At 56.9% G+C, this 22,739-nt stretch overlaps 9 protein-coding genes across 9 annotated transcripts; 5 read left to right on the forward strand and 4 right to left on the reverse strand.

The window, feature by feature from the left end:
* Nucleotides 1–648: 648 nt before the first annotated feature.
* On the forward strand, nt 649–1,911 carry QBC33DRAFT_614085 (alpha beta hydrolase; the record flags this gene model as incomplete). Its single annotated transcript, XM_060432572.1, has 2 exons — nt 649–839; nt 921–1,911. The coding sequence occupies 2 exons, from the start codon at nt 649–651 to the stop codon at nt 1,909–1,911; spliced, it is 1,182 nt and encodes a 393-aa protein (XP_060278994.1).
* Nucleotides 1,912–2,079: 168 nt separating this feature from the next.
* QBC33DRAFT_563385 (alcohol dehydrogenase) lies at nt 2,080–3,448 on the reverse strand (the record flags this gene model as incomplete). Its single annotated transcript, XM_060430277.1, has 4 exons — nt 2,080–2,166; nt 2,241–2,356; nt 2,438–3,215; nt 3,359–3,448. 4 exons carry the CDS (start codon nt 3,446–3,448, stop codon nt 2,080–2,082), a joined length of 1,071 nt encoding a protein of 356 aa, XP_060278995.1.
* Nucleotides 3,449–4,007: 559 nt separating this feature from the next.
* QBC33DRAFT_563386 (aldehyde dehydrogenase) lies at nt 4,008–5,635 on the forward strand (the record flags this gene model as incomplete). Its single annotated transcript, XM_060430278.1, has 3 exons — nt 4,008–4,067; nt 4,160–4,460; nt 4,539–5,635. 3 exons carry the CDS (start codon nt 4,008–4,010, stop codon nt 5,633–5,635), a joined length of 1,458 nt encoding a protein of 485 aa, XP_060278996.1.
* Nucleotides 5,636–6,956: 1,321 nt separating this feature from the next.
* On the forward strand, nt 6,957–8,993 carry QBC33DRAFT_599630 (trichothecene efflux pump; the record flags this gene model as incomplete). The annotated part of the gene is made up of 3 exons (XM_060432038.1): nt 6,957–7,527; nt 7,695–8,324; nt 8,416–8,993. The coding sequence occupies 3 exons, from the start codon at nt 6,957–6,959 to the stop codon at nt 8,991–8,993; spliced, it is 1,779 nt and encodes a 592-aa protein (XP_060278997.1).
* Nucleotides 8,994–9,698: 705 nt separating this feature from the next.
* Nucleotides 9,699–11,223, reverse strand: QBC33DRAFT_599633 (glycoside hydrolase; the record flags this gene model as incomplete). The annotated part of the gene is made up of 1 exon (XM_060432039.1): nt 9,699–11,223. One exon carries the CDS (start codon nt 11,221–11,223, stop codon nt 9,769–9,771), a length of 1,455 nt encoding a protein of 484 aa, XP_060278998.1. The 3' UTR covers nt 9,699–9,768.
* A 708-nt stretch (nt 11,224–11,931) lies between these two features.
* QBC33DRAFT_460650 (uncharacterized protein) lies at nt 11,932–12,857 on the reverse strand (the record flags this gene model as incomplete). The annotated part of the gene is made up of 2 exons (XM_060425004.1): nt 11,932–12,606; nt 12,687–12,857. 2 exons carry the CDS (start codon nt 12,855–12,857, stop codon nt 11,932–11,934), a joined length of 846 nt encoding a protein of 281 aa, XP_060278999.1.
* A 1,076-nt stretch (nt 12,858–13,933) lies between these two features.
* On the forward strand, nt 13,934–15,216 carry QBC33DRAFT_573883 (uncharacterized protein; the record flags this gene model as incomplete). The annotated part of the gene is made up of 7 exons (XM_060430718.1): nt 13,934–13,983; nt 14,037–14,073; nt 14,136–14,203; nt 14,271–14,653; nt 14,715–14,785; nt 14,844–14,993; nt 15,092–15,216. The coding sequence occupies exons 3-7, from the start codon at nt 14,162–14,164 to the stop codon at nt 15,214–15,216; spliced, it is 771 nt and encodes a 256-aa protein (XP_060279000.1). The 5' UTR covers nt 13,934–13,983; nt 14,037–14,073; nt 14,136–14,161.
* Nucleotides 15,217–15,451: 235 nt separating this feature from the next.
* Nucleotides 15,452–17,609, forward strand: QBC33DRAFT_551107 (major facilitator superfamily domain-containing protein). The gene is made up of 3 exons (XM_060429136.1): nt 15,452–16,044; nt 16,136–16,391; nt 16,471–17,609. The coding sequence occupies exons 1-3, from the start codon at nt 15,636–15,638 to the stop codon at nt 17,330–17,332; spliced, it is 1,527 nt and encodes a 508-aa protein (XP_060279001.1). The 5' UTR covers nt 15,452–15,635; the 3' UTR covers nt 17,333–17,609.
* A 517-nt stretch (nt 17,610–18,126) lies between these two features.
* Nucleotides 18,127–21,672, reverse strand: QBC33DRAFT_573885 (thioester reductase domain-containing protein; the record flags this gene model as incomplete). Its single annotated transcript, XM_060430719.1, has 1 exon — nt 18,127–21,672. One exon carries the CDS (start codon nt 21,670–21,672, stop codon nt 18,127–18,129), a length of 3,546 nt encoding a protein of 1,181 aa, XP_060279002.1.
* Between the last annotated feature and the right edge of the window lie 1,067 nt (nt 21,673–22,739).

Raw genomic sequence — 22,739 nt, forward strand, 5'->3', positions numbered from 1 at the left:
CACACCCCCCCCCCCCCCCCCCCCCCCCCCCCCCCCCCCCCCCCCCCCCCCCCCCCCCCCCCCCCCCCCCCCCCCCCCCCCCGCCGGTTCAGGGACGGCAAGCAAGCCCAGTCGTTGTCTGGCTCGTGTGAGAGTGTGGTAGTGTGGAGTGTGGAGTGTGCGTGGGCTGGTCAAAAAGGAGTTCGATGTTCGATGTCTGTCGCTTCATACCGAGCTTTGGGAAAGCTGAGAAGGGAACTCGTTTTCTTTTTGAAGCCCTGCGTATCTTGCGTTGGGATGATGGGGGTCCATCGCTTGTCTGATCGGCTAGGCAACTTGGGTGAGTAGGGCGGGGGCTGGTTGGGTGGGGAAGACTGGGTCCTGGGAAGCTGTCACCCTTTTCTGACTGCTAGAATTTTTATGCTAAACGTTATGCTCGTTCCAGTGAGTCGGTGCGCCTGGGGACCCCAACTTGCCACAACGCTTGCTCCTTCTGCTAGTGCAATACAGATAGATAGCTGATAGCGCGAATTGCGAGTTCCAATTGTAGCTTGTCTCGAGAGTCGATCTTCCTGCCCATCCAACATCCAACACACTTCCGCACTCAGGCATAGGCACACATTCACATACGACTGCACTCATACTCTCATACACTCACTTAAGCAAACCATGGCTGCACCCCCCCAGCACGACTGCAATCCCAATCCAGGATTCGGACGTATTCCTCTAGGCGACATTCCCCGAACGGTCATGGGCGTCTTCCGACTCGCTTTCCATGTTGCCTCCTTCTTCATCTGCCGGCCTTTCTCTAGAAGCGTCCGGCCATGGCGCGATGATCTCGAGCGATCTATAGTGCGCAAGTGAGTTCTTTGAGCCACAACTTATTAACCCCTTGGAGAAATGGCTGCAAGAGAGAGGGCTAATTAACGGCATTCCCCAAGAGTCTTCCTTTGCCTACCCTTGTCCATTCTCCGGCGCCCGTCAACCATTGATCATTTCTCTAAATCGAAGCGCTACGGCAGCATCGTGGAGAACCTGAACGAACGAGTCGAGCGACCCGACTTCGCCGGAAACTGGCTCTGCAAGCCGCGTTTCGACGGCAAAGCGCCCCCCAGCGAGGCCGATGTCGTGATCCTATATATCCACGGAGGCGGCTACGTCATGTCGCAGCCTAACCAGTTCGCCGCAATGCTGCTGCGAGTTGCGGAGACCGTCGCAGACACGGGGAAGACGGTGGCTATCTTCGTGCTCGACTACTCCCTGGCGCCCGAGTCCGTGTTTCCCCGCCAGCTTGGGCAGGCGTCGGCGTGCTGGGAATACCTGACAACGGAGCAGAACATCCCCGGATCCAACATTGCCTTGATGGGCGACTCCGCGGGCGGCTCCATCTGCCTCTCCCTCCTGACCCATTTGGCATATCCTCTGCCGTCTGTCAAGTCGCCGACAATCCGATCAGCCCCGGGGAGGGGCGCCTTTCTCCTCAGCCCTTGGGTCAGTCTCTTCGACCAGGGCGGATACTCGGACAAGGCAGACTCCGACCTCCTGGTCGGTTCCGTATTGCGCCGCTGGGCGACGATGGCGGTCGCCGGCGCCAAGCGGGCGGACGTCGAGAACTACCTGGAATTCACGACGGCGGGGAGCACACGGCCGGGCCTGGGACAGATCTTGCCAGAGATCACCTACGTGTTTGCTGGTGGAGACGAGCTGTTCCTGGAGAACATCTCGCGGTTTGTAGAGGCGGCGAAGGCGGCTGGCGCCAATGTTATGTACAATGTGAAGGCCGGGGCATGCCATGACTGGCAGGTCTCGGAGTCGGTGAAGAACGAGAAGAAGTACCTGGCCCTTCCTTTTGGAACGCCTGATGCTGGTTTACTATCGGGAGCTGATGCTATCGGGAAGAAGCTCAGTTCTCTTGTTACAGGGATGACTTGAAAGAAATCGTTCGGGACTTGCACAGAAGGGTGTGTGATATTTTAATTAACAATGTCAAACAGTTTTTTCCGAGGTGCTTCCGGCTTACGGCAAGACGGAGAGACTCGGTCTAAGACCTCAGACCCTGGATGATTTATTGTCCACTTCTAATAGGCCTGGTATCTAGCCCTAGTCGAAAGTATAGACAATTCTCCCTACGATCTTTCCCGCCTTCATGTCCTCATACCCCTGGTTGATCTCCTTGATGTTCTTTGTCTGCACGCTCGGTTGTTAGCTATTATTAATGACACGCGCGAGTTTTAAGCAAGACTCTGGGGCAGAAGACAGACCTCTCCCACCGGCTCGATGCCCTTCAGAGCGGCAAGCTGCAGGGACTCGTAGAGTTCTAGCTTTGATCCCTGGTTGGTCGGGATCAGAGATACGTCGCGGAGTATCATTTGAGTCACTGGCGATAGACGACGACAAGAATCAGCGCATGCCCTGACAAAGATGATGACTGGTGTCTAAACAGCTCCTCACGACTCACTATCGCATGAAATCAGGCCGTGCGGTACGCCAACACCAATGATAGTGCCGTGATTCTGAGTGACATCCAGCGCGAAGGAATAGGCTTGCGTCGCTCCACTGATGACGATTGTCGTCGCAGCCTGTGGGATCTTCTGCTTGGGTGTTTTTAGAGAATTGATCACAACGTCCGCGCCGCATCGAGTGGCAAGCTCCAACTTCTCGTCGGCGATATCGATTGACGTGACACTGAATCCCATTGCCTTGGCGTACATGATGGCCAGATGGCCGACACCTCCGCAGCCGATGATGTTGACCACACTCCCACCGACCTGCCTCTGAGCCGCCTTCTTGACCGCGCCGTACGCAGTCACTCCGGCGCAGAACAGCGGAGCCGCAGCTTCGTCGGAGATTCCGTCCGGGATCTTTACAGTCGACAGCGGATCCGAGAGGCAGTACTCGGAGAAGCCTCCGTAGGGGCCGCTGAAGCCGACCGAGGTCCTCGCGGCGCAGAATCGATGATTTCCCGACAGGCACTCTGGGCAGTCCTGGCAGCTGCGTGAAGCAGGCATGAAGCCAACCCGGTCGCCCGCCTTGAAGCCGACAACCCCGGGACCGAGCCCCTCGACGACCCCGACGGGCTCGTGACCGCCGCAATAAGGCAGCGGGCTCTGCGTCAGGCCCTGGTAGCCCATGATGTCACTCATGCAGAGAGACGATGCGGTGATGCGGACCAGGATCTGGTTTGGTCCGGGCTGGGGAACGGGGGCATCGTCGATAATTTTGAGTGGCTTGTTGAACTAGATTGCTCCGGTATTTGTGTATCAGCAAACGTTAAAGGTTCAGGTATAGGTTCAGGCACAGGTGCAGGTGCAGTTGTAGGTGCAACTTTTCCCTGCTGAGTATTGCAGGTATTATTATCAATATGCAGGGTGAGAGTCACCTCGACGATCATCGCTGCCTTCATCAGCTTCGGGGTCTTCCCCTTGACTGCAGTCGCTGGCGCCACGGCTTCTGATACTAGGCCCGTCATTTGTCGGACAATAGATGAATGAACTATTAGTGTGTATGGATGGGACATGGCGAGACCTTGATGGCCAGCCAGTCTCTCTGATATAAAACCCAGGGCCCGTCGACCTTGCATGCATTTTCATCGGCATTTCCATTACCTGGAATCGACCACATAGACCTGCCCCTCATTCCACGATTCCGCTCTGCCGACTGATAAACCATTATCGGCGGGACATATCTGACAGCATCTTTTCTGTCCCTTGTGCTCTAACGCAGAGCGGGGGAGCGGGGGGGCGGGGGAGCGGGAGAATGCGGGGGAAAGCGGGGGAAAGCGGGGTTAAGCGGGGAGCAGGGGAGCAGGGAGCAAAGCGATGCTCCGCACGCCAGTGGGATGTTCCAGCGAATAGGTGATGAGGTTGGATATAGCTCTGCGGCACAGAACTTTCCGGCAACTGATCTACATTGCAATCCTACAAAGAGAACTCCAGCCGCCTGCCTGTGGGGGGAGGGGAGGGGAGTAGGGCCTGCCCAGATACTACGCAGTAATAGACGTTTGTTGATCAAGAAAGTGCTTGGCCATCATGGCTGGGAAACTGATTGATACGAAGCTTGGTGCTTTCGGCCTCCTCATTGCTAACAAGGTAAGGTACAAGTTAGAGGCAGATCGCGGCCCCGGGTCTTCCTCTCCCTTCCGACCAACCCACGGAACGCTTATGTGCTCACATGGGCGTAGCCGACACAAGGTGAAGGTCCGCTGCTCGAGCTCATCAACCCGAAGGACGGAAGCACTATCACCACCAAGGTTCACGAGGCCTCGGCGGCCGATGTCGACAGAGCTGTCGACGAGGCCGAGAAGGCCTTCGAGGGTCCCTGGGCTGCGTACACGGGCCAAAAACGGGCCGACTGCTTGAACAAGTTCGCCGACCTGCTCGACGCTCACGCCGAGGAGATTTCCTACCTCGAAAGCGTCTGCAGCGGAAGGCCGCTGGGGATGGTCATCGGGGAGCTACCCCGGGTCTCGGCCGTGTTTCGATGTAAGCCTGTGATCTGTGATCTGTGATCTGCTGTCTCTCCCGCGCGGTTTAATACTGACCAGAACTGCGCGTGTCTAGACTATGCTGGTTGGGCCGACAAGATCAGGGGAGACTCTTATCCCCCAGAAGACGGATTCTACAAGATCGTGAGACAGGAGCCGCTCGGCGTGTGCGCCGGCATCACAGCATGGAACGGCTCTCTGCACTTCTTCGCGTGGAAATCTGCCCCGGCGCTTGCCTGTGGCAACACGGTCATTCTGAAGCCGTCTGAGAAATCACCTCTGGGGTCGCTCGCCGCGAGCTACCTCATCGAGGCTGCTGGCTTCCCACCGGGCGTGTTCCAGGTCATCGCCGGCGGAGGGCGGGTCGGCGGGCTCCTCAGTAGCCACATGAAGATTGCCAAGATCAGCTTCACAGGCTCGACCGCCACGGGACGCAAGATCCAGGAAGCTGCTACCAAGAGCAACCTGAAGCGCGTCACGCTGGAGCTTGGCGGGAAGAGCCCGGCCATCGTCTTCGACGACGCCGACATGGAAACGGCCCTCTTCTGGTCCGTCCTGGGCATAACCATCAACTCCGGCCAGGTGTGTGCCGCGACGTCTCGCATCTACCTCCAAGAAGACATCGCAGAGGCCTTCCTAGCGCGCATGAAGGAGCAGTTCACGGCCATTGCGTCGGCAATGGGGGCCGATCCGCAGGAGAAGACGACCACGTACGGTCCCCTGGTCGACCGCGCGCAGTACGACAAGGTCTGGAACTCGATCCAGAGCGGAAAACGGGCGGCCACATTGCTCACCGGCGGGGATGAGTACACCAAGGGCGGTCACTACGTGGCGCCGACCATCTTCCTAGAGCCAGATAAAGACGCCGACATTTACAGGGAGGAGATATTCGGGCCGGTTCTCTGTGCCAGGACCTTCAAGACCGAGGAGGAGGCTCTGGTGATGGCCAACGACACCCATTACGGGCTTGCAGGCTCCATCTACACCAACGACCTGAAGCGAGCGCTGCGCGTCAGCGCCAAGCTTCGCGGGGGCACCATCTCCATAAACTGTTCGGCCATGGTTGGCCCGCAGGTCCCGATGGGAGGCTTCGGGTGCAGCGGGATTGGGAGGGAACTTGGGGAGTACGCCTTGAGGCACTATACGGAGCCCAAGGCGATCTGGATAAAGTGAGTCGTTTCAATGTGTCTTGAAAGCTTCGGGCTTCTTCTAATTGGAGCGTCACGCTAACCTAGTTGCATCGTCGCAGTATGAACTAAATGCTCTCTCTCCTAACAGGACCGGGCACGCCTTCGCTGCGTATAAGTAGAGGTGGTCAAATTTGCTTGAATTGATTACTTGCTTCAACTCGAGTCCCCGTGGTACGGACTGATTTTACCTGACCCGATGAAAGCGCCGGCCTGGTTGTAGTCGTCGTGATGCTTTATATATTCGTGATGCCAGGTTTTATCTAGTTGTCCATTGGCATGTCCTGTAGGTAAGGAGCTCCAGCGCGTACATCATCATGCCACTGCCGCGCCCACACGAAATGTACGGCATAGGTTAGGTTGTATTTATTACACGTGGTTTATTGCCTTCCCATGGAATAAATGTAGGACGTGCTCAGTAATACCCTCTCACCTCGCCGCTTAGTTATGGAGCATACGGGTAATGTCAGGTAAGGGTTTCCGGCGTAGTATGTACAGTTCCATGTATGGAAGAGTGCGCCTGGCAGCCCATGGGATGGCGAGTCGGTCGAGGTGGCAGTCGGTCGAAAGCATGAGCATAAGCATGAGCTTGCACACAATTTCAGCAGCACAATCCACCCACCTCACCAACTCGGAATTTGCACATTCCCCTTCTTCCTCCATGTTGCCAAAGAGGGCTTGTCTGGCATGGCTCTCGAGGACAGATACTATGCTACTCGGCGCGTTGATTTGTTGATCAGGGACAACGCCTTCACCCATTCCGTCGCAGTCTAACTTGAATTTCGCAATGAGTTAATTACGTGATATCCCTTCGCCCCATACGGTCTCGTTCTGCTGCGAACCGGAATAAAGCACCACGCCGGGCCGGACAGCAATGTGTTGGAAAACCATTGAGAGAAACGGGGCGGACCAAGAGAACCAAGAAAGGAGGCGGTGTGAACGCCTATGGGCATGTTTCTTTTGGCTAATGGGGTGAAAGCGTCGTCACTGGCGTTAAAGCGTCTTGTCAGATAAAGATGATTTCAATTTTAACTTGGTACTTCCCCCCCCGGCCGCCGGGGAAATGGATCAGAGTTGCTTCCTGCGGGGAGAAGTCTCCAACCCAGGGTAGGTTCCTGCAGACCGAGCCTCAACAGAGGAGAGCCTCGGTCTCGAGCTCAATCCTTTCGAGTCTCATTAAACCTGCTCCGCCTCCTCCCATCTCTTCTTATTGAGCTTTGTCAGTCTGTGTCCTCTTTCCCTCGCGAACACAGCACCACGGGAGTTTGTCTCCGCCAGTACCTTTATCCAGCACAATATAAAAAATCATGTCTTTCAGTAACGACAGTAGCATGGCCACGCCCAAGATGGCGGAGGAGGCCGAGAAGCAGGTCGAATATGCCAACGACGAGGTGACGGTGACTGCGGCCGCCGAAGAAGAGGAACATTTCAAGATGACCCCGGCGAAATTGCTCGCCATGGCCTCTTTCCAGCTAGGCTACATGTCTGACGTCTTCGTGGTCTCCATGGTGGCCTCCACCCTCACAGCGATCAACGATGACATCGGCCCTGACAGCAGCTACACGTGGATGGTCACTGCCCTAGTCCTCGGAGGGGCCGTCTTCTCCCCCGCCATCGGCCGCGTCAGCGACATCTTCGGGCGCCGGAACTTCCTCCTCATCGGCAATGTCATCGCCGCCGTCGGCTGCGCTGTTGCCGCCACCGCCCACAGCGTCAAGACCGTCATCGGCGCCAGCTGCCTTATTGGCATCGCCAGCTCCATGCACCAGCTTGCTTGGTCTTGTCTCGGCGAATTGGTCCCCAAGAGGAGCCGAGGCTTTGCCCTCGGTATCTTCCAGCTCTCGCTGTTGCCTGCCGCCGGGTTTTCTCCTATCATCGGTGCGTCTGTCTGTCTGTCTCAGCAGCCATTGTCCCCGTTTCTTCTCGCCCCTCCCTCACCGTCCCTCATCCCCCCTCCCCCCCCCCCCAAAAAAAAATAAATAAAATAAAATAAAAAAATAAACCCCCAAAAAAACTAGCCCACAATTTAGTTAACATGCCGGTAGGCAACGCAATGGTAAAGCATGCTTCCTGGCGGTACGTATACTGGCTGCCATTTGCTATGGATTGCCTGTGTTTGGTTCTGGTGTTCTTCTTCTATCACCCCATCAACCAATACATCAAAGAAGAGAACAAGACGCGACTCCAGCAAGCCATGTCCCTCGACTGGGTCGGCTTCTTCCTGTTGCTATCTGGACTGGTCCTGTTCCTCCTTGGCATCTCCTTCGGCGGGAATGTATTTCCCTGGAAGTCGGTCAAGACCCTCGCCCCGATCCTGGTAGGATTCGCCCTGCTGGTCGCCCTCGGCCTTTGGGAGGCATACATGGATCTCGAGTACCCGCTCTTCCCTCGCAAGGTACTCCGCAACGTCCGGGGAGTCACTATGGTCGCCGTCGGGGTGTTCCTGCTCGGCATGCTCTACTACTCGACCTCGGTGCTGTGGCCCCAGCAAGTCACCTCCCTGTACACGCAGGATCCCCTCAAGATTGGTTGGTACGCGTCAACAGTCGGCCTGACCGGTTCCGTCTTTGGCCCGGTCGCAGGTTATCTCTTCCGGAAATTTCGCCATGCACGTCTGATGTTGACTTTCTACGTCTTGGCCCTAACCGTCGTTTCGGGCGCGCAGAGCATTGTCAGTGAGTATTAATTCATACTCATTCTGCCCCTCGATAGTCCATTATTATTATTATTATGCCAGGGAGCTACCACTGACCCCTACTCGACCAGGTCCGACGTCCAACGTGGGCTCTACCGTCCTCACCGTGCTGGTCGGTGGGTTCGTATCGGCGGCCACCATCGTGTCCACAGCCATGATCCAACTCGGCGTTCCTCACGAATACATCGGCATCGCAACGGGCCTCGCCATCACCATGCGGTCTATTGGCGGTTCCGTCGGCACCACCATCTACTCGTCGGTGCTGACTTCCAAGCTCAAGCACTACCTCTTCCAGTACGCGGCCACGCCGCTCGCTAAGGCCGGCGTCGACCCACAGACCATCCCCGCCCTCCTCGCTGCCCTCCTCGGGGGCAGCGTCACGGACTCCGTGGTCACCTCGCAGTCGCCAGAAGTCCTCGGGATCGCGGCTAATGGGATCAAACAGGCATATGCGCATTCGTTCCGAATCGTTTACCTCATCACCATCGCGTTTGGGGTTCTCGGAACCATCTGCGTGGCGTTCAGTTCGGATGTGGACCATCTCATGACGGGGGGGATAGACATCAAGCTGGACGAGGGGGCGAAATTGAGAGCAAATGACGACACCGGTGGTGGTCATATCCACCGCCAGGGAGAGGAGGACGAGTGAGGCGAGGATGCGCGTGCGAGTTTGAGCCCACCGGGGGGCAAGACCTACTCTTTATCAAAGGCGTAGGCCATTGCCACCAGCCACTGAGATATCCTTGCCCGTCCGCCCTCTCCTCCGCAGTCAACACCTCCTGTCAGAAGCCATCAGGCCTACCTATCTAGCCCTATTTGTTAGCTAAACTTACTCCAGCTACCCACCTCCCTTAACACAATGTGAGTGAATTGCTACATAAGTATTTGGTAAGTAGTTTTTAGTAGGAATCATTGATAATACTAAAACATTGATAATTCATAGTCCGAACTTGTCAACGCTGTTTCGTGTATTACATCTTTCCATTCCTTCATCAAGCCGTGTGCATTTCCCCCGACTGTAGCAGGCCACCCATCCATTCCTTTCTCCACTGCAGCTTGACAGACAAGTCACTACTCGGTATACACGCAGGGATACCACAGCCAGGAGAGACACCACACACATAGGCAGGGACACCCTGATAGACGATACATGTGCCTTTTTTGCGGCTTAGCAGAAACAATTGCAGCAGTACTACAAGCGGGCGAAATTCGTGATTGGCTACGGACCTAGCCGAGTATGAGTGTGCAATGCAAGACGCTGAAATCCCCAATCTATGCAGCTACAGTCTACAATAGAACTACCTACTCGACCTCTATGTTTCTCTTCTCTCCCTCAACGTCACGTGCCAAGTCAGCCTAATGTTCTATGTCCTCCGCATACCACTTATAACATGGTACTCCCGTGCTTTTCAGACGGGCAGTCCTCACAGACACTGAGCATACCACGGGTTCTGGGTCTGGCATGCGAATGGCGCTTCACACGCGGTCGGTCCGGACCAGTCCTGGCCACCACACTGGCCCCAATGGGTCTGCGATGGGCCGGGCCTTGTAGTGGTAGTAAGAGTCGTGGTCGGCTTCGTAGTCGTAGTCGGTTTCGTAGTCGTAGTCGGCTTTGTAGTTGTAGTCGGCTTCGTAGTCGTCGACCCAGGACCGCCGCCGCCACCGCCACCAGAGACGTTAGCAGTAGACCCGATGTCGCCCCACCGGATATTCGAAAAGACAACATGGGCGTCCGGGTACTTGGCCTGGATGTTGGCAGGACTGCCCTCGCTAGTGTTGCACGGCCCGTTGTTGCCGCCATCCAGCCACTGCATGTACTGCCCGCCGTCGTTCCAGATGCTGAATACCAACACCATGCCCCTGCCAAGCGCCTCGCCCATCCTGGCAAGGCCACCAAACGAGTTCGCAGACGAGCACCCTGCCGCCGTGATGACGTCCTTGGAAGGCGACGCCGCGCTTGGGATCTCTTTGCCGTTCTGGACATAGACCCGGGTGATTCGGGCGAGCTTGCCTGTGGCGGTGCCGTCGTCTGTCTCAAACCGGGTGATAGCTGTAAAGGGCTTGGACGTGTCGAGCTTGAGTCCAGGCCCGTAGTAGTCCCTGTAGCCCAGGGCATAAGGATTGTACCCACAGCCACTCTTGTCGCAGTTGGAGGCGTCATTGGAGCAGGGGTGCGGCGTGAAGGAGCTAGCGCGGGAGTTCGATTCAAGAATGTCCATCTCGTTGCAGCAGAATCCGCGCCGGCCTGTATTGAGTGTGCCGTTCATCCAGGTCTGCACAGGGCACTGGGCGTCGCAGTATCCGGACCCGTAGTTGGCGCCCCCAGTGTTGACATTACTGCGCCCGCCTGTCGCGTCCATCTCGGACAGGTACAGGGCTCCATTCTCGCCGCACGGCAGCGTTGAGAGGTCCACGTCCATGCTCAGCTCCTTGCCTAGAAGCTTGAGCATCACATAGTTGCCGTCTGGGCCAAGGAGGTACACGCGCGGCGACACACTCGACAGCTTGCCGGTGCTGCCCTGGACAAACTGCTTCAGCGTCAAGGCGCTGCTCGAGGTCTCGACACCACTGCTAGCATAGTCGACGCCTTCAACCACGCAGTTCTTCGAGCACGTTGCCTGGTCCGGGCAGAGGGTCGCGTTTACGCCGCTAGCTGTAGTGCAGGACGCGGAGCCTGAGGCCGTGTGGATCGAGCGATAGTTCCAGTCCAGCACCACCGACGTGTCCTGCTGCACGCACCCACCCGCCGTCGTGCATTTCCACGTCGGCAGTTTCGGGTGCACCTCAGGCGTCAGCGTGCCGGGTTGCTGGGCGTACGCTAGGGGCAGCACCGCTAGGGCCGCCGCCGCGAATAGTGAGCGTTCGGCTCCGTATCTCATCGTTAGATACAGCTCGGGGAGTCTAGGCAGGGCTGGATGTAGTTGGACGTACAGGCGTGGAGAAGGGCGTAGAAGCAGACGTCATTCAACGCGCTGAGACGAGACTTATGTATTCTTTTCCTGCCTTCTTTTCCCTTGTCCAATCTCTCCACAGTATCACCATGTTTGGCCGAGTACGCCGCGTCTCGGCCCGTTAGCCCTACGATGTAATCCGGTGCTATGTTTCCCATGGCAAGTCACGGAGGACAACGCTAAGCCTGATTCGGATTACGGAACCAAGCCCCTTGGAGCTCACTCCGGATTTTCCGGGTACGACCAGACTCTAGCTCGGTTTTGCCTACAGCGTTGCAGCGACACTCACATTCGACGAAGTCCTACGATTAGATGGACAGTCATTCAAGGTTAGCTAGCCGTCACTCCGCTCCGGGGTGCGTGGGTCGCGTCACTGAAAACCGGGTAACGATGAGAAGCTAAACTTTGTTACAACAGCTTCAAAGGATTCGGCTATAACACTCGGCGATGGCACGCGGCGATGACACCAAAGTGGTAAAGCCACTAGGCTATCACAGCTAGAGTTGAGACGATGGTACCCTCCTAGCTTTTGGAACAAGATTCCACGGAGGGTTAATTAATAATTGCTCGGCTCGCATAGTATTTGCATCCATGAACAAGCAAACCCAGGGTTGCGCTGGGGAACACACTCGCCTCTTAAAGCCTCTCGACCTTGAACATCAGCTTCCTTGCCAGGCGGTCATCCCAATGCCGACTCTCTTCAGGCGGTAAGGTGAGCCATGAAGACGCCTTCCAGCTCGTTCCGGTGCGGCGGCCCACCTCGTCCCACATCTCGGCGAAGCTCTCGACATTGTGTTTGAACATGGTTTTCCCGACCGGGTTGAACCACTCGGCGGCCTCGACCCGCGCGGCGCTGTGCCCGACAACCATGGAGCCGGGCGCCGGGCTCATTAACTCGATGACGCGCTCGCAGAGCCGGATCTGGCCCTCGAGGTCCCAGAGGTGCAGCACCATGCCGAGGTGGGCAACGTCCACGGTCGCCTCAAGGGTCCGCAGCTCATCGTTGGACCGGTCCATCAGGTCTCCGACAATGAAGCGGGCGGCGAGTGTGGCCGCGTCGCCGAAGAAGTCGTACGCGAGGTCGATGAAGCCGGCGTGCAGCTCGAGGCCGTACATGTTCGACGAGGGGGCGCCTTCGAGCACCATCTTCCTCATGTCCTGTGCGAAGCAACATCCGATGTCGAGGAAGCGACCACCATTCTTGACGATGTCGAGAATCCTCTGGTAGGACTCCTGGCGGTGGAGGTGCAGGTCCACGAACCGGAACTGGCCGACACAGGGGAAGGGGAAGACCTGCCACATTTTGTCTCGCTAAACAAGACAAAATGGCTTAACATCAGCATCGCGAGGTCGGCCCGGAATACTTGGCCTTCGGGTTGAGAACAACTCACCATGTCCACCAATCGGGGGGTTACTTCGTCGGGTGGGAAATGAGCATAGCCTTCTAGAAGTTCCCTCGTCGGCTCTGCCACGGTGGTGATTGGCGGGTCATACCATCCGACATTTGTATCCCGTGTCGCTGCCTGCGGCGCGTCATTTCTTCCTTGTCCATCGGAGGGCATTTCTTGGGCGAAGGCAGGGGATCGGCTCGGTATGTCAATGTGCACTTGAGGTTTGTATCTCCAGGCTAGAGCCACAACAGTACGTCGCTCTTTGAGCTCGGGTGGGCATGCCGATGTCGGGAACATGGGATCCGGGTTGGGTTGGTTCAACAAACGCTGCCATTTCTTACGTGTGCCGTTGGAAACAAGTGCAGCGTCGCCCACCCAATCCACGGCGCGGGGTGTTGCATCGAGGTGGTACACCAGGGCATGGATGTGGGGGGGTATGCTCTGGCTCCAACCAACTGCATGACATGGCGAGTGGTGTGACCTCCATCCTCGAATCGAATGCTGTTGGTTCCATACGAAATTGGGTTAACTCGTGGTACCTCCGCGTTGGGATCGACCGAACCAATCAGGGACAATAGACGTTCCGTTCCGCGCTTTCGAAGTTCTAGACAGGGAATTAATATTCTTCAGTGAGCCGGGGACCCTTGGCTGTATCTTGTTGGGTTACGCCTCCTTTTTCCAGTAAGTCCGTATTGAAAGCCAGAAGATCTGAGCTTCGCAGTGTTTTGAATTGAGCATCGAGCAGGGCACACACCTGACACCCTGCAAATATTCGCGGATCCTTGCCTGTGGCGCACGGCAGCACCAGGAAATAGCATGAGTACCTAGTCTATGTGTCAGCGTTGGATCTTCTCCTCTCCCGTTGCCATCAACGTGTTGGTTCGCAAGACGGAATCAGGGAATATTCGCATAACTAGGCTCTCCCTCCCAATACCAAACCTCTCTTGCCAGAGCCCGTTCTTGATCGAATGACTCACCAGTAGAGGCCGTGGCCAACAGACGGAGTGAGCCCAAAGCGAACCCACCGGTAGCAACCAAACCCAACAAACGAGAGTCCCCCGTACTCGAGATGCCGGAGCGTGTGTCCGCGGACCCGACCACGGCGGGCAATCCTGTGGGGAGGGCGATGGTGCTCACCACCGCGCTAACCCTTCCCCTGCCAACAATTGCCGTGATACTTCGACTGTGGGGACGATATAGGTATCGAACGCCACGGCCGCAAAGGCTGTCAAGGCTGTCATACGGCGAGTGGGCGTACTGGGTTTTCTGGTCCGACTTGACAATTCTCTTGTCCTTTGTGGGTTCTCCTGAAAGTCAACGAGAGATATGGGCAACCAGCTCACTCTTCAGATCACACTTCTTGCACTCTCTGTTGTCCTCTTTGTCGGTAAGTTATGTGCCCCGGGAGTCTGTATCTCTCTACCTGTTACTTAGCCATTTTCCAAACAGGAGTCCGGTGGGGTGAAGGGGTTCACATGAAGGATTTAAGCCCATACCAGCGGCAGCAAGTACTCATTGTACGTATACCAAGCAAACGCAAACGTCAACGCCAACCCCCGTCCCTGACAATGCCTACGCGTGCAGGCTTACTTTCTCTACTCCGTCTTCTACAAGTGGGGTGCCGGAATTTCCAAGATGGCGACTTGTTTCCTGCTCCTCGCCATATCGGCACCGCATATGGTTGCCTTCAACCGTTTCTGCCTCGGCATGATAGCATACATTCTCGGATATAGCATTAGTTGCTCCATTGCTACCGTGTTCCAGTGCGGATCCGACCCGCGGGCGAACTGGGATCCCAGCCTCGACCGGAAAGACTGCTTCTACAAGCCCCCCTTTTGGTTCGCACACGGAGGGCTCAACATTGTGGCCATCATTGCCACCGGGACCTTGCCATGGTGGCTCTTCATGAAAGTCACGGTCCGGCGCAGACACTGGATTGCGACATTGATGACAATCCTCGTCATTGGGTGGGTAATCAATCCATATGGTTGCGGGCACGGGGTACAGAGAGACGCTGACGAGCCGCAGCGAACTTGTTCCGTCCGTCTATCGTCTCTACGGTCTCTATCTGTCTTCTCAGCACCTTGATGATATATCTTGTTGGTTAATAAATCACAATACCCTGCAAGGCTTCTGCTGACTGCCAGTGTGTCTCAGATATCACAACTACTGGCATCTTTGTATCGCAGCTGGAGGTCGAATTTGGCGTAACCGCGGCGTGCGTGCCCACCATGCTCAAGATCCTGGAGGAGGGCTGGGATTTTTTCAGCCTAAAGGTTCTCGGCAGGAGGAGGGATTCGGGGCCAGGTACCAGCCTCAAATTGCCAAACCTTTCCATCACAACTCAAATAACCGACCGCATGGCTTGTACACCAGGTTTGAAGTTGAACTTGACGAGGGGGCAGAGATTGTTGCTGGTGACAGCCGCGAAAATATGATCAACAGGGACGAATCAGGGGAAATTAGGGTGGAAAAGACATATGCCGTGTCTTCCAGCAGCGGGACCGGGGCTGAGGAATTCGGGGGCTGAGGATTGGCAATTGCCACAGCCCTTGCCTGAGAGTCGGTCGCAGACGGCACATGCCTCTGGAAGACTCTCTCGCGCCGTGCCTTTATCCACCTTCCCCATTCAGTGTACATGACATACCACCACCACATGGATAATTGACTCGTCACACGCCCTGCAGCTCCCCTGTTCCGCGGTGGGGGTCTGAGAGCGGGATATTCGTCAGGCATGCACCAACAGCCACCCCCCCTTGCCTCCCGTACTTGGCAACTCGGGCCGTCCCCTGTCAATCTGTTGGAACCGAAGTCGCCCTGTTTTCCCGGGCACACCACACGCATCGGTGCTGATCTCCGAATAATTAGAGGGCCAATATGTTCACTTCTTCACCCCACCTTGACATCTCCCTGCAACAATAGCCCCCCATCATTTACACACATCTCGCCATGGGACTCACTGCGGCCGACAAGAGCTCGGGAACCGTTGATATTGCCGTCGCGGATGGACAGCATGAAACCCCAGTCGACTCTTCTCGGGAGAGAGCGGTGGGGGCCGCGCCTCAAGCTTGCCACTTCGACAGGGCACTGTGCCTGAAGATCGACCGGCACCTCCTCGTGCCGTTTGTGTTCCTGAACTTCCTGTCCCTTATGGGCCGGACCAATATCGGGGCGGGTCTGATCCAGAAGCTGCCGCAGGACTTGCATCTCGGCCCCATGGAGGTCTTCCTGTGCATCTCGATCCCCGTCGTCCCGTTGATCCTGCTGGAGATCCCCAGCAACCTGTTGATGCGGGCGCTTGAGAAGAATTATGGGCTGGGCTATATGAAATACCTCAGCGCCATTACCATTTTGCTCGGTGCGTCGCTCTTGGGAAGCTTCATGTCTTGCTCGAGACAGGCGGGGATTTCCGAGCAAGCTTGGTTGGACTGACTTGGGTGCTATCGCAGGCGTTGTGACGCTGGGCCAGGCCTTCGACCAGACCTACGGTGCGATGCTAGCCACAAGATTCCTTGTCGGGGTCTTCGACGCGGGGCTCATCCCAGGCGCGGTTTATGTCTGCTCGCTCTACTATCCGGGCCAGCACCTGCAGTGGAGGCTCAGCATGCTCATGGTGGCAAACATATCGTCCAACATCGTGTCAAACATCCTCGCATACGCCATCGCACAGATTGACAGCGCCAACGGCTACCATGGCTGGAGATGGTGAGGTCCTTCCACCTGAGTTGGTATGTGGTGTTTGGGTTGATGACTCTCTAACCCCTAGAACCGCTATTTCCAATAGGATCTTCATCATCGAAGGCTGCCTCACAACGGCCATTGGCCTGATCTGTTGCTTCTCCACAGCCAGCCGGCCCGAAAAGGCGCGCTTCCTGACGGAGGACGAGAAGGGGGCCATAGCAGCTGCCATGTTGGCCGAGAGCGTCCCGAGCGCGGGGCTGGCAGCTGAATGGGCGTCGTTCCTCTCCAACCCGCTCAACTACGTGTGGGCATCCCTATACGTCTTCACCTGTACGACTGCCTACTCGGTCGCCATCTTCGCGCCGTCGTTTGTGCAGGCCTTCAACCCGACCTTCACCGTGCCCCAGGTCCAGGGGCAGGTGGTGCCCATCTTCGTCGTGTCCGCCGCAGCCTGCCTGCTCGCAGCCTGGGGCGCCGACAGGCTTGACCACCGCTCCGGGTTTGCACTCGCCGGCTACCTAGCCACCATCGTCGGGTACGCCATCCTGCGTCTGCCGCGCGTCGTGAGCACGCCCGTCACCATGCTCGCGCTGTATCTAGTCGGCATAGGCGTGTACGTCGCCCTTCCGATGATCTGGACCATGACGTTGGTCAACCTGCCGACGCCGTTTCAGCGGGCAATTGGGTGCGGCTTCGTCGTGGGCGTAGGTAACGTAGCTGGCTTTGTCTCTGCCTGGATCTTCCGCACGAGCCAGGCGCCCAGGTACAGGGCGGGGATGCAAGATGGCTTGATCATGACCATCGTGGCGGCGGCTATGTTGGCCGGCGCCTGGGCTTACATGGTCGGGCAGAATAGGAGGGCTGGGAAGGGTGAGTTGCACTCGGACGGAACCTCTGATCCGGAGAAGAATGGGGTTGGGGTTGGGACGTTGGGCAGACGAGCACCTTGGAAATACCGGCCTTGATCAATTTCAGACCGGAGCTGTAGCGATTGTCCTGATGTCGTCAAGACTTTATGGCATGTTAGACTGCACCCGAATGGCCCGGTTACTATGAGAAGAATCGACTACGGATCTCCTCCATCTGGAACTAGTATGAGGCGCCTGCCTATTGGGCATCCTTTTATCCTTCCAATACCTCCATGTAAACCCCAACTACCAAGGGCTAACATAGACCCTTACGGAATAAGCTAGATTTTGGACTTTCTTGTCAGCAAGAGCTTTAGGAGGTTGTTATTATCAACCCGTCTTGCGGTTTCGGACTGTGCCGCCGTCCGCACGTATTCCTTTCTCTCCAACCACGTTAACTACCATCAGCGTCAGTAGACACATTTCGGGGCCAGAACTCTACCAGCATAAAGCCCCGAATTCTTCGGGCAGAAATCAGCGCGCCGGATTCCGATTCAGACGATGGCTGCTCGTCAGCGACATCTACTCACAAGAAATACACCTACGTCGCCGATAAGACATGTGATACGATCCATAAACAGTCCCCATTTGTGTTCTTACGACAGTTTAGCTAGAGCTAATCCTAAGGTCCCCCTGCGAAGCCAACTTCACTTCTCCCCCCGGGGTCCCCGGAGGCACAACATCCAGAGACAATGACAACGCTTCGCATCATTCAAGCACACTCGAAATACGAAACAGGCAACCGACAGTAGATGACATCTCAGAGGAAGGAAAGAAACACTTGACACAACGACGTCACCAAAGTCCCGCAGCAGCAAGTGGAGCGGAGGAGTCGCTAGTGCCTCGGTCGATCAAACCCCATTACTCAATGCAGGCTTTGGCATTATAAGACCCAGAGCCACCATGTCGCCAAGATACTTGTGGATAAATCCCTCAGTAATATGCGGCACTCTCTGGCTGCCAATAGCCTCCTCAAACCGCTTCGTGCTAACCGTCGGTGTATCCACAGGGTGTGGCTCTTGGAAGTGCTCGACGATGTTGAGGGAGGAGCGCTGGCGCTCCTGTTCAGGTAGGTTGCGGAGCTTGGAGTCGAAGCGCTGGTACCAGTCCGCGTGGTTCTCGATCCGCTGCACCGGATAACCGGCCGACTCGATCCAGTCGACATACGAGTCATACGAGATGCCGTCGTCGTGGTGCATGTTTATGGTGTTGTAGCTGTGGAAGCCGGCATACGGCTGATCGCCGATTTCACGCAGCGCACCGGCAAGGACGTCGACCGGCGTGCCGTCGTAATGTGTCTTCGCGCAGCTGCCGTCTTTCTGCAGCTCGTAGAAGCTGCGTGGGGCAAGGCCGGTGGCGACGACGCTGAGCAGCAGTCGGGTAAACATATCTGGCACGTTGATCTGCCCTCGATACGTGGAATGCGCGAGAATCATGTTTGGGCGGAACACGTTCACCGGCAGACCAAAGAGCTCGTGCGCGTCGCGAAGCAACACCTCGCCAGCCCATTTGCTGGCAGTGTAGCCCATGGCATACTTGTCAGCAAGCGACATCTCCGGGGAGTCGACGCGGACATCGGCATCTTCCGTTGCTTCGAGCAGCCTGGGGTTCGTATAGGGCACGCCGACCGTCGATACATAATCGAACCGCTTCAGCCGGCCGGTGAGCGCGAGACGAATAAGTTCGGCGGTGCCCACGACATTCGGCTCGAACAGATCCTGGTAGGCGAGTCGGTGGTTGACCAGCGCGCCACAATGGACAATCTGATCGACCTCGCGGGCTAGTCTTCCGAATTCCTCTTCGCCTTGACCAAGCATGGGGAGGGCGAGGTCGCCAACAATGACTTCTAGATGGTTCTTTGCCAGTGTTTGGTAATGGCGTGTGAGCTCCTTGTCGACTGTGCCAATTGCTCCGTCGATGCGGGCGTGTGCGGTTACGGCATCGCGCGCGCGTACGATTGCGATCACCTTGCCCTGACGGGCGGCCAAGCTCTCCATCCATTGAAGGCAGAGGAAACGGCCGAGAAAGCCGGTCGCGCCGGTGAGCAGCACTGTGCGTGCCTGATCTGTCCGCGGCGGCGTGGCCTGGGCTGCTGCTTCCAGCGTTTTGGTGTCGAAGAAGCTCGGCAGGGTCAGGTCGCTGGCACGGATTGATGTCGTGTTCTTGCCATGTACCGAGCTGAAAGTCGGCCTGTCATTGGGGCCGGCAAGAGCCTGATCTATGAAATTGGCCAGGACTTCGACGCTGCCCCCGGGACTCAGGATGATGCTGACGGGAGGCGAGACTTGAAACAAGTCCTTCAGCAGCTTGTTCAGGCCAACCGCGCCGAGTGAATCGCCTCCTAGATCCCGATAGCTCTGCGGCGCGGAGGGGTCGACGGTGGCGAGTCCTAGATTGGCCTTGAACGCGCCCGCCACTCGATCGCGCGTCCCCAGGCTGCTGTTCGTGCTGTGGAGCTGCACCAGCTCCTCCCGTCGCTGGCGGTCCATCTTCTCGTAGATCGCCTCGAGTCGGTCGCCATAGCGGCGTTTGAGGTTGGGTCGCAGTATCTTCCGCACGCTGGAGAGGAGTCCGTTCTCCAGGCAAAAGGGTTCGCGTTCGATGACGACGTCGCGCGGCACCTCGAAGGACTTGAGCCCAACGGCGCGGGCACGGGCTTGGAGGTGCTCCAGCACCAAGACTCGCAGTTCTTCGTCGGACGGTTCGTGGCCCAGTAGCTTGCCCGCATACGCGATGTCCGGCACCACGACGGCGAGCATAAAGGCGCGATAGGAGCTGCCGTAGACGTAGATTTGGGTGACCAGCGGGTTGTTGTCTCCGAGGTACGCGTTCTCGAGGGGCGTGATTGCAACAAATTCCGCCTGGGAGAGCTTGATCACGTTGCTGCGGCGGTCGAGCCAGACGATATGGTCGGGGCCACGCTCCTCCATGATGTCTCCCGTAATGACATAGCCGTTCTCGTCAAACACCGAGGCGGTCGCCTCGGGCCGCTTGAAGTAGCCTTTGATCTGGTGTCGCGTCTTCACAACCAGCTCGCCGCGTGGGTACGGCTTGTCGGTGGTGTAGTAGCCAAGCTCGGGAACATCTCGCAGCTTGTAGTCGATCACCAGAGAGCGGTTGACTCGATCGCCGAATGTCGTCGCACCGCCGCTGCACTCGGTGCTGCCATAGCCTTCCCCGACGCCTATGTCGAAGCAGGTGCGGAAGAATTGCTTCACTTCGGGCGCAGTCGGCGAGCTGCCGAAGACACCCCACGCAACTCGGTCGCCGAGGTAGGTATGTAGCTTCTTCCGCATCTGGGCGTCAGCCTCATCTGGGTCGACGCCCCGGCTGACGAGGCTTTGCACGTCGGAGAGATGAGTCTGGTAGACAAGCTCGGCGAAGCGGGGCAGAATCTGCATAAAAGTCGGACGGACGGTCTGAACGTCCTCGACAAACGTGGACAGGTCGGTCTTCAGCGTGAAGTAGCAGGTGCCGCCCGAAGCCAGCGCCATGATGACCTCGACACGGCCCATCCAGTGGTTCACAGGCGCGTCGGCGACGATGATGATGGGGAGACAACGCTTGATCTCGGTCCAGAACATGAGGCATATCCCTTCGTGGATCTGTGCGCCCTTTGGCGTCCCTGTGCTGCCCGAGGTGTACATCAGCATAGAGAGCGCATCGCGGCCCTCGGGTCGTGGGGGAAGAGGAGTCCATTCGTAGGCCCTGCCAATCTCCACCAGCTCGGCGAAGGTGGCGAGAGCGATCCCACCGCCGGCTTCTTCGAGTCGAGAGCGCGCCCGCTCGATCGCTTCTCTCTCGGCATCGACCCCTGTGTTGGCGTTGATCACGACCATGCTTCTGAAGCTGCCCTGCCCGAGCACATAGTCGGTGGCGAGGTCAAGGTAATCGATACTGACGACCATGGCTGATGGCGCGGTGTCTTTCAGGATCTCGACCACGGCATCGGACGCCAAATTGGCTTGGATTGGCACGCTGACTGCTTGCGAATAGACGCAGCCCATGTCCACGGCGATGAATTCGGCGCCGGTGAAGACGACACACGAGACGAACTCGCCCGGCCGGACCCCGAAACGCGGATCATAGCGCCAGGCGCAAGAGATGGCTTCGGCCTGCTTGGCAAGTTGGCCGTAGCTGATGGTGGTGAAGGTCGGGAAATGGTGACGAGTGCCGTCTCGAATCTCGTATGCACGCACGCCGAGGGCTTGCCTGTCCGCATAGCCAAAGAGCACGGCGGTAAGCACTTGTTGATAGCTGAGGCTCGGATCTTGGATGGCCCTGGTCACCCTGTCGTCGGGCACGACGGCGGCGACCTGGGGATCTGTCTTGGCAAGCTCTCCCAGACGCCTGGCGGCGCGATCAAATTCTGCCTCATAGGGAGTTTGGCCCGACATTGTCATCTAGCTAATTTGAGCTTGAGAACATGTGTTTGTTTTACCATGCGTCACAACTACACTGCAAATAAGAGACAGAGGTGGCTGGCCACTACTATGTATACCATCCAAAGGACGCTCCCCATGTTGCAAATCAGGGTGTAGGTTATTTTAGTCTGTCGCATCCACGGCGCCCGGGACGCAGGGGAAGGAGGGGCGGGGGAGGGGACGCGGCGGCCTCTGCTTCTGCAATTCCCCATAACTTATAACGCCCAGAAAGCCTGATGACTGAATGAGTCAGTCGTTGTCAATGTGCATCTCTCTCTTTGCCTAGCCTACTCGGCGGGAACATAGATATGCTAGTTCTTGACTGTTCCTTGATATCCGCCCCCATCTCCACACTACCAGGATGTATCAAGGCCAGCGCAGAACACCAGGGAAATGATTACCGACTCCACTGACTCATTTAATCCCCAATACAGACATCTTTCCTCGGCAAGTCGGAAAGGCGGGGACTCGTTCGCCAGCGAGAACCCGTCGAGCTAAAATCGGCTCTCTGCGGGCTAGACCCCCAACTGAACCACCCTAAACTAGGGGGTTATGTGCCACACACGACGAAAAAGGACATGACCATCTCCTCGCACACTTACACTATGACCTCAGACGCGGGGCGACGACCTGGGAAGCCAAGTCTGGGGTAATTAATAGGAGTTGTCAAATAATTATTATTACCTAGTAGCGCTGCATTTTTTGAGGGGATGGCTTAGTGGTGTATCCAACAGAGTGCAAGGGTGGATGGAGAATTATCAACGTACATACAACCAATCAAAGAGACGCATTGGGGCATGATTCAGACTGATTCATGAACGGGAACGAATGATCCACTAGAAGCGGCTTGTCCACAGCCGCAGCGCACTGCCTCCCCTCCAATCGTGGCGCGATAATTATAACATGCATGGTCAAACAAGTCACAATTGGCACAGAAAGCTAGGTGCTAGTTAAACCAGGGGTGTTTTCACAGGAAGTGTAACGGCTTTTAATGATTCATTCTCCTAGCCAAGCAGGACGGGGTTGTGATATGCAGGACA

The sequence above is a fragment of the Phialemonium atrogriseum genome (assembly GCF_030411735.1).
Source record: "Phialemonium atrogriseum strain 8032-3 unplaced genomic scaffold QBC33scaffold_37, whole genome shotgun sequence".
In the NCBI taxonomy this organism is placed as follows: Eukaryota; Fungi; Ascomycota; class Sordariomycetes; order Cephalothecales; family Cephalothecaceae; genus Phialemonium; species Phialemonium atrogriseum.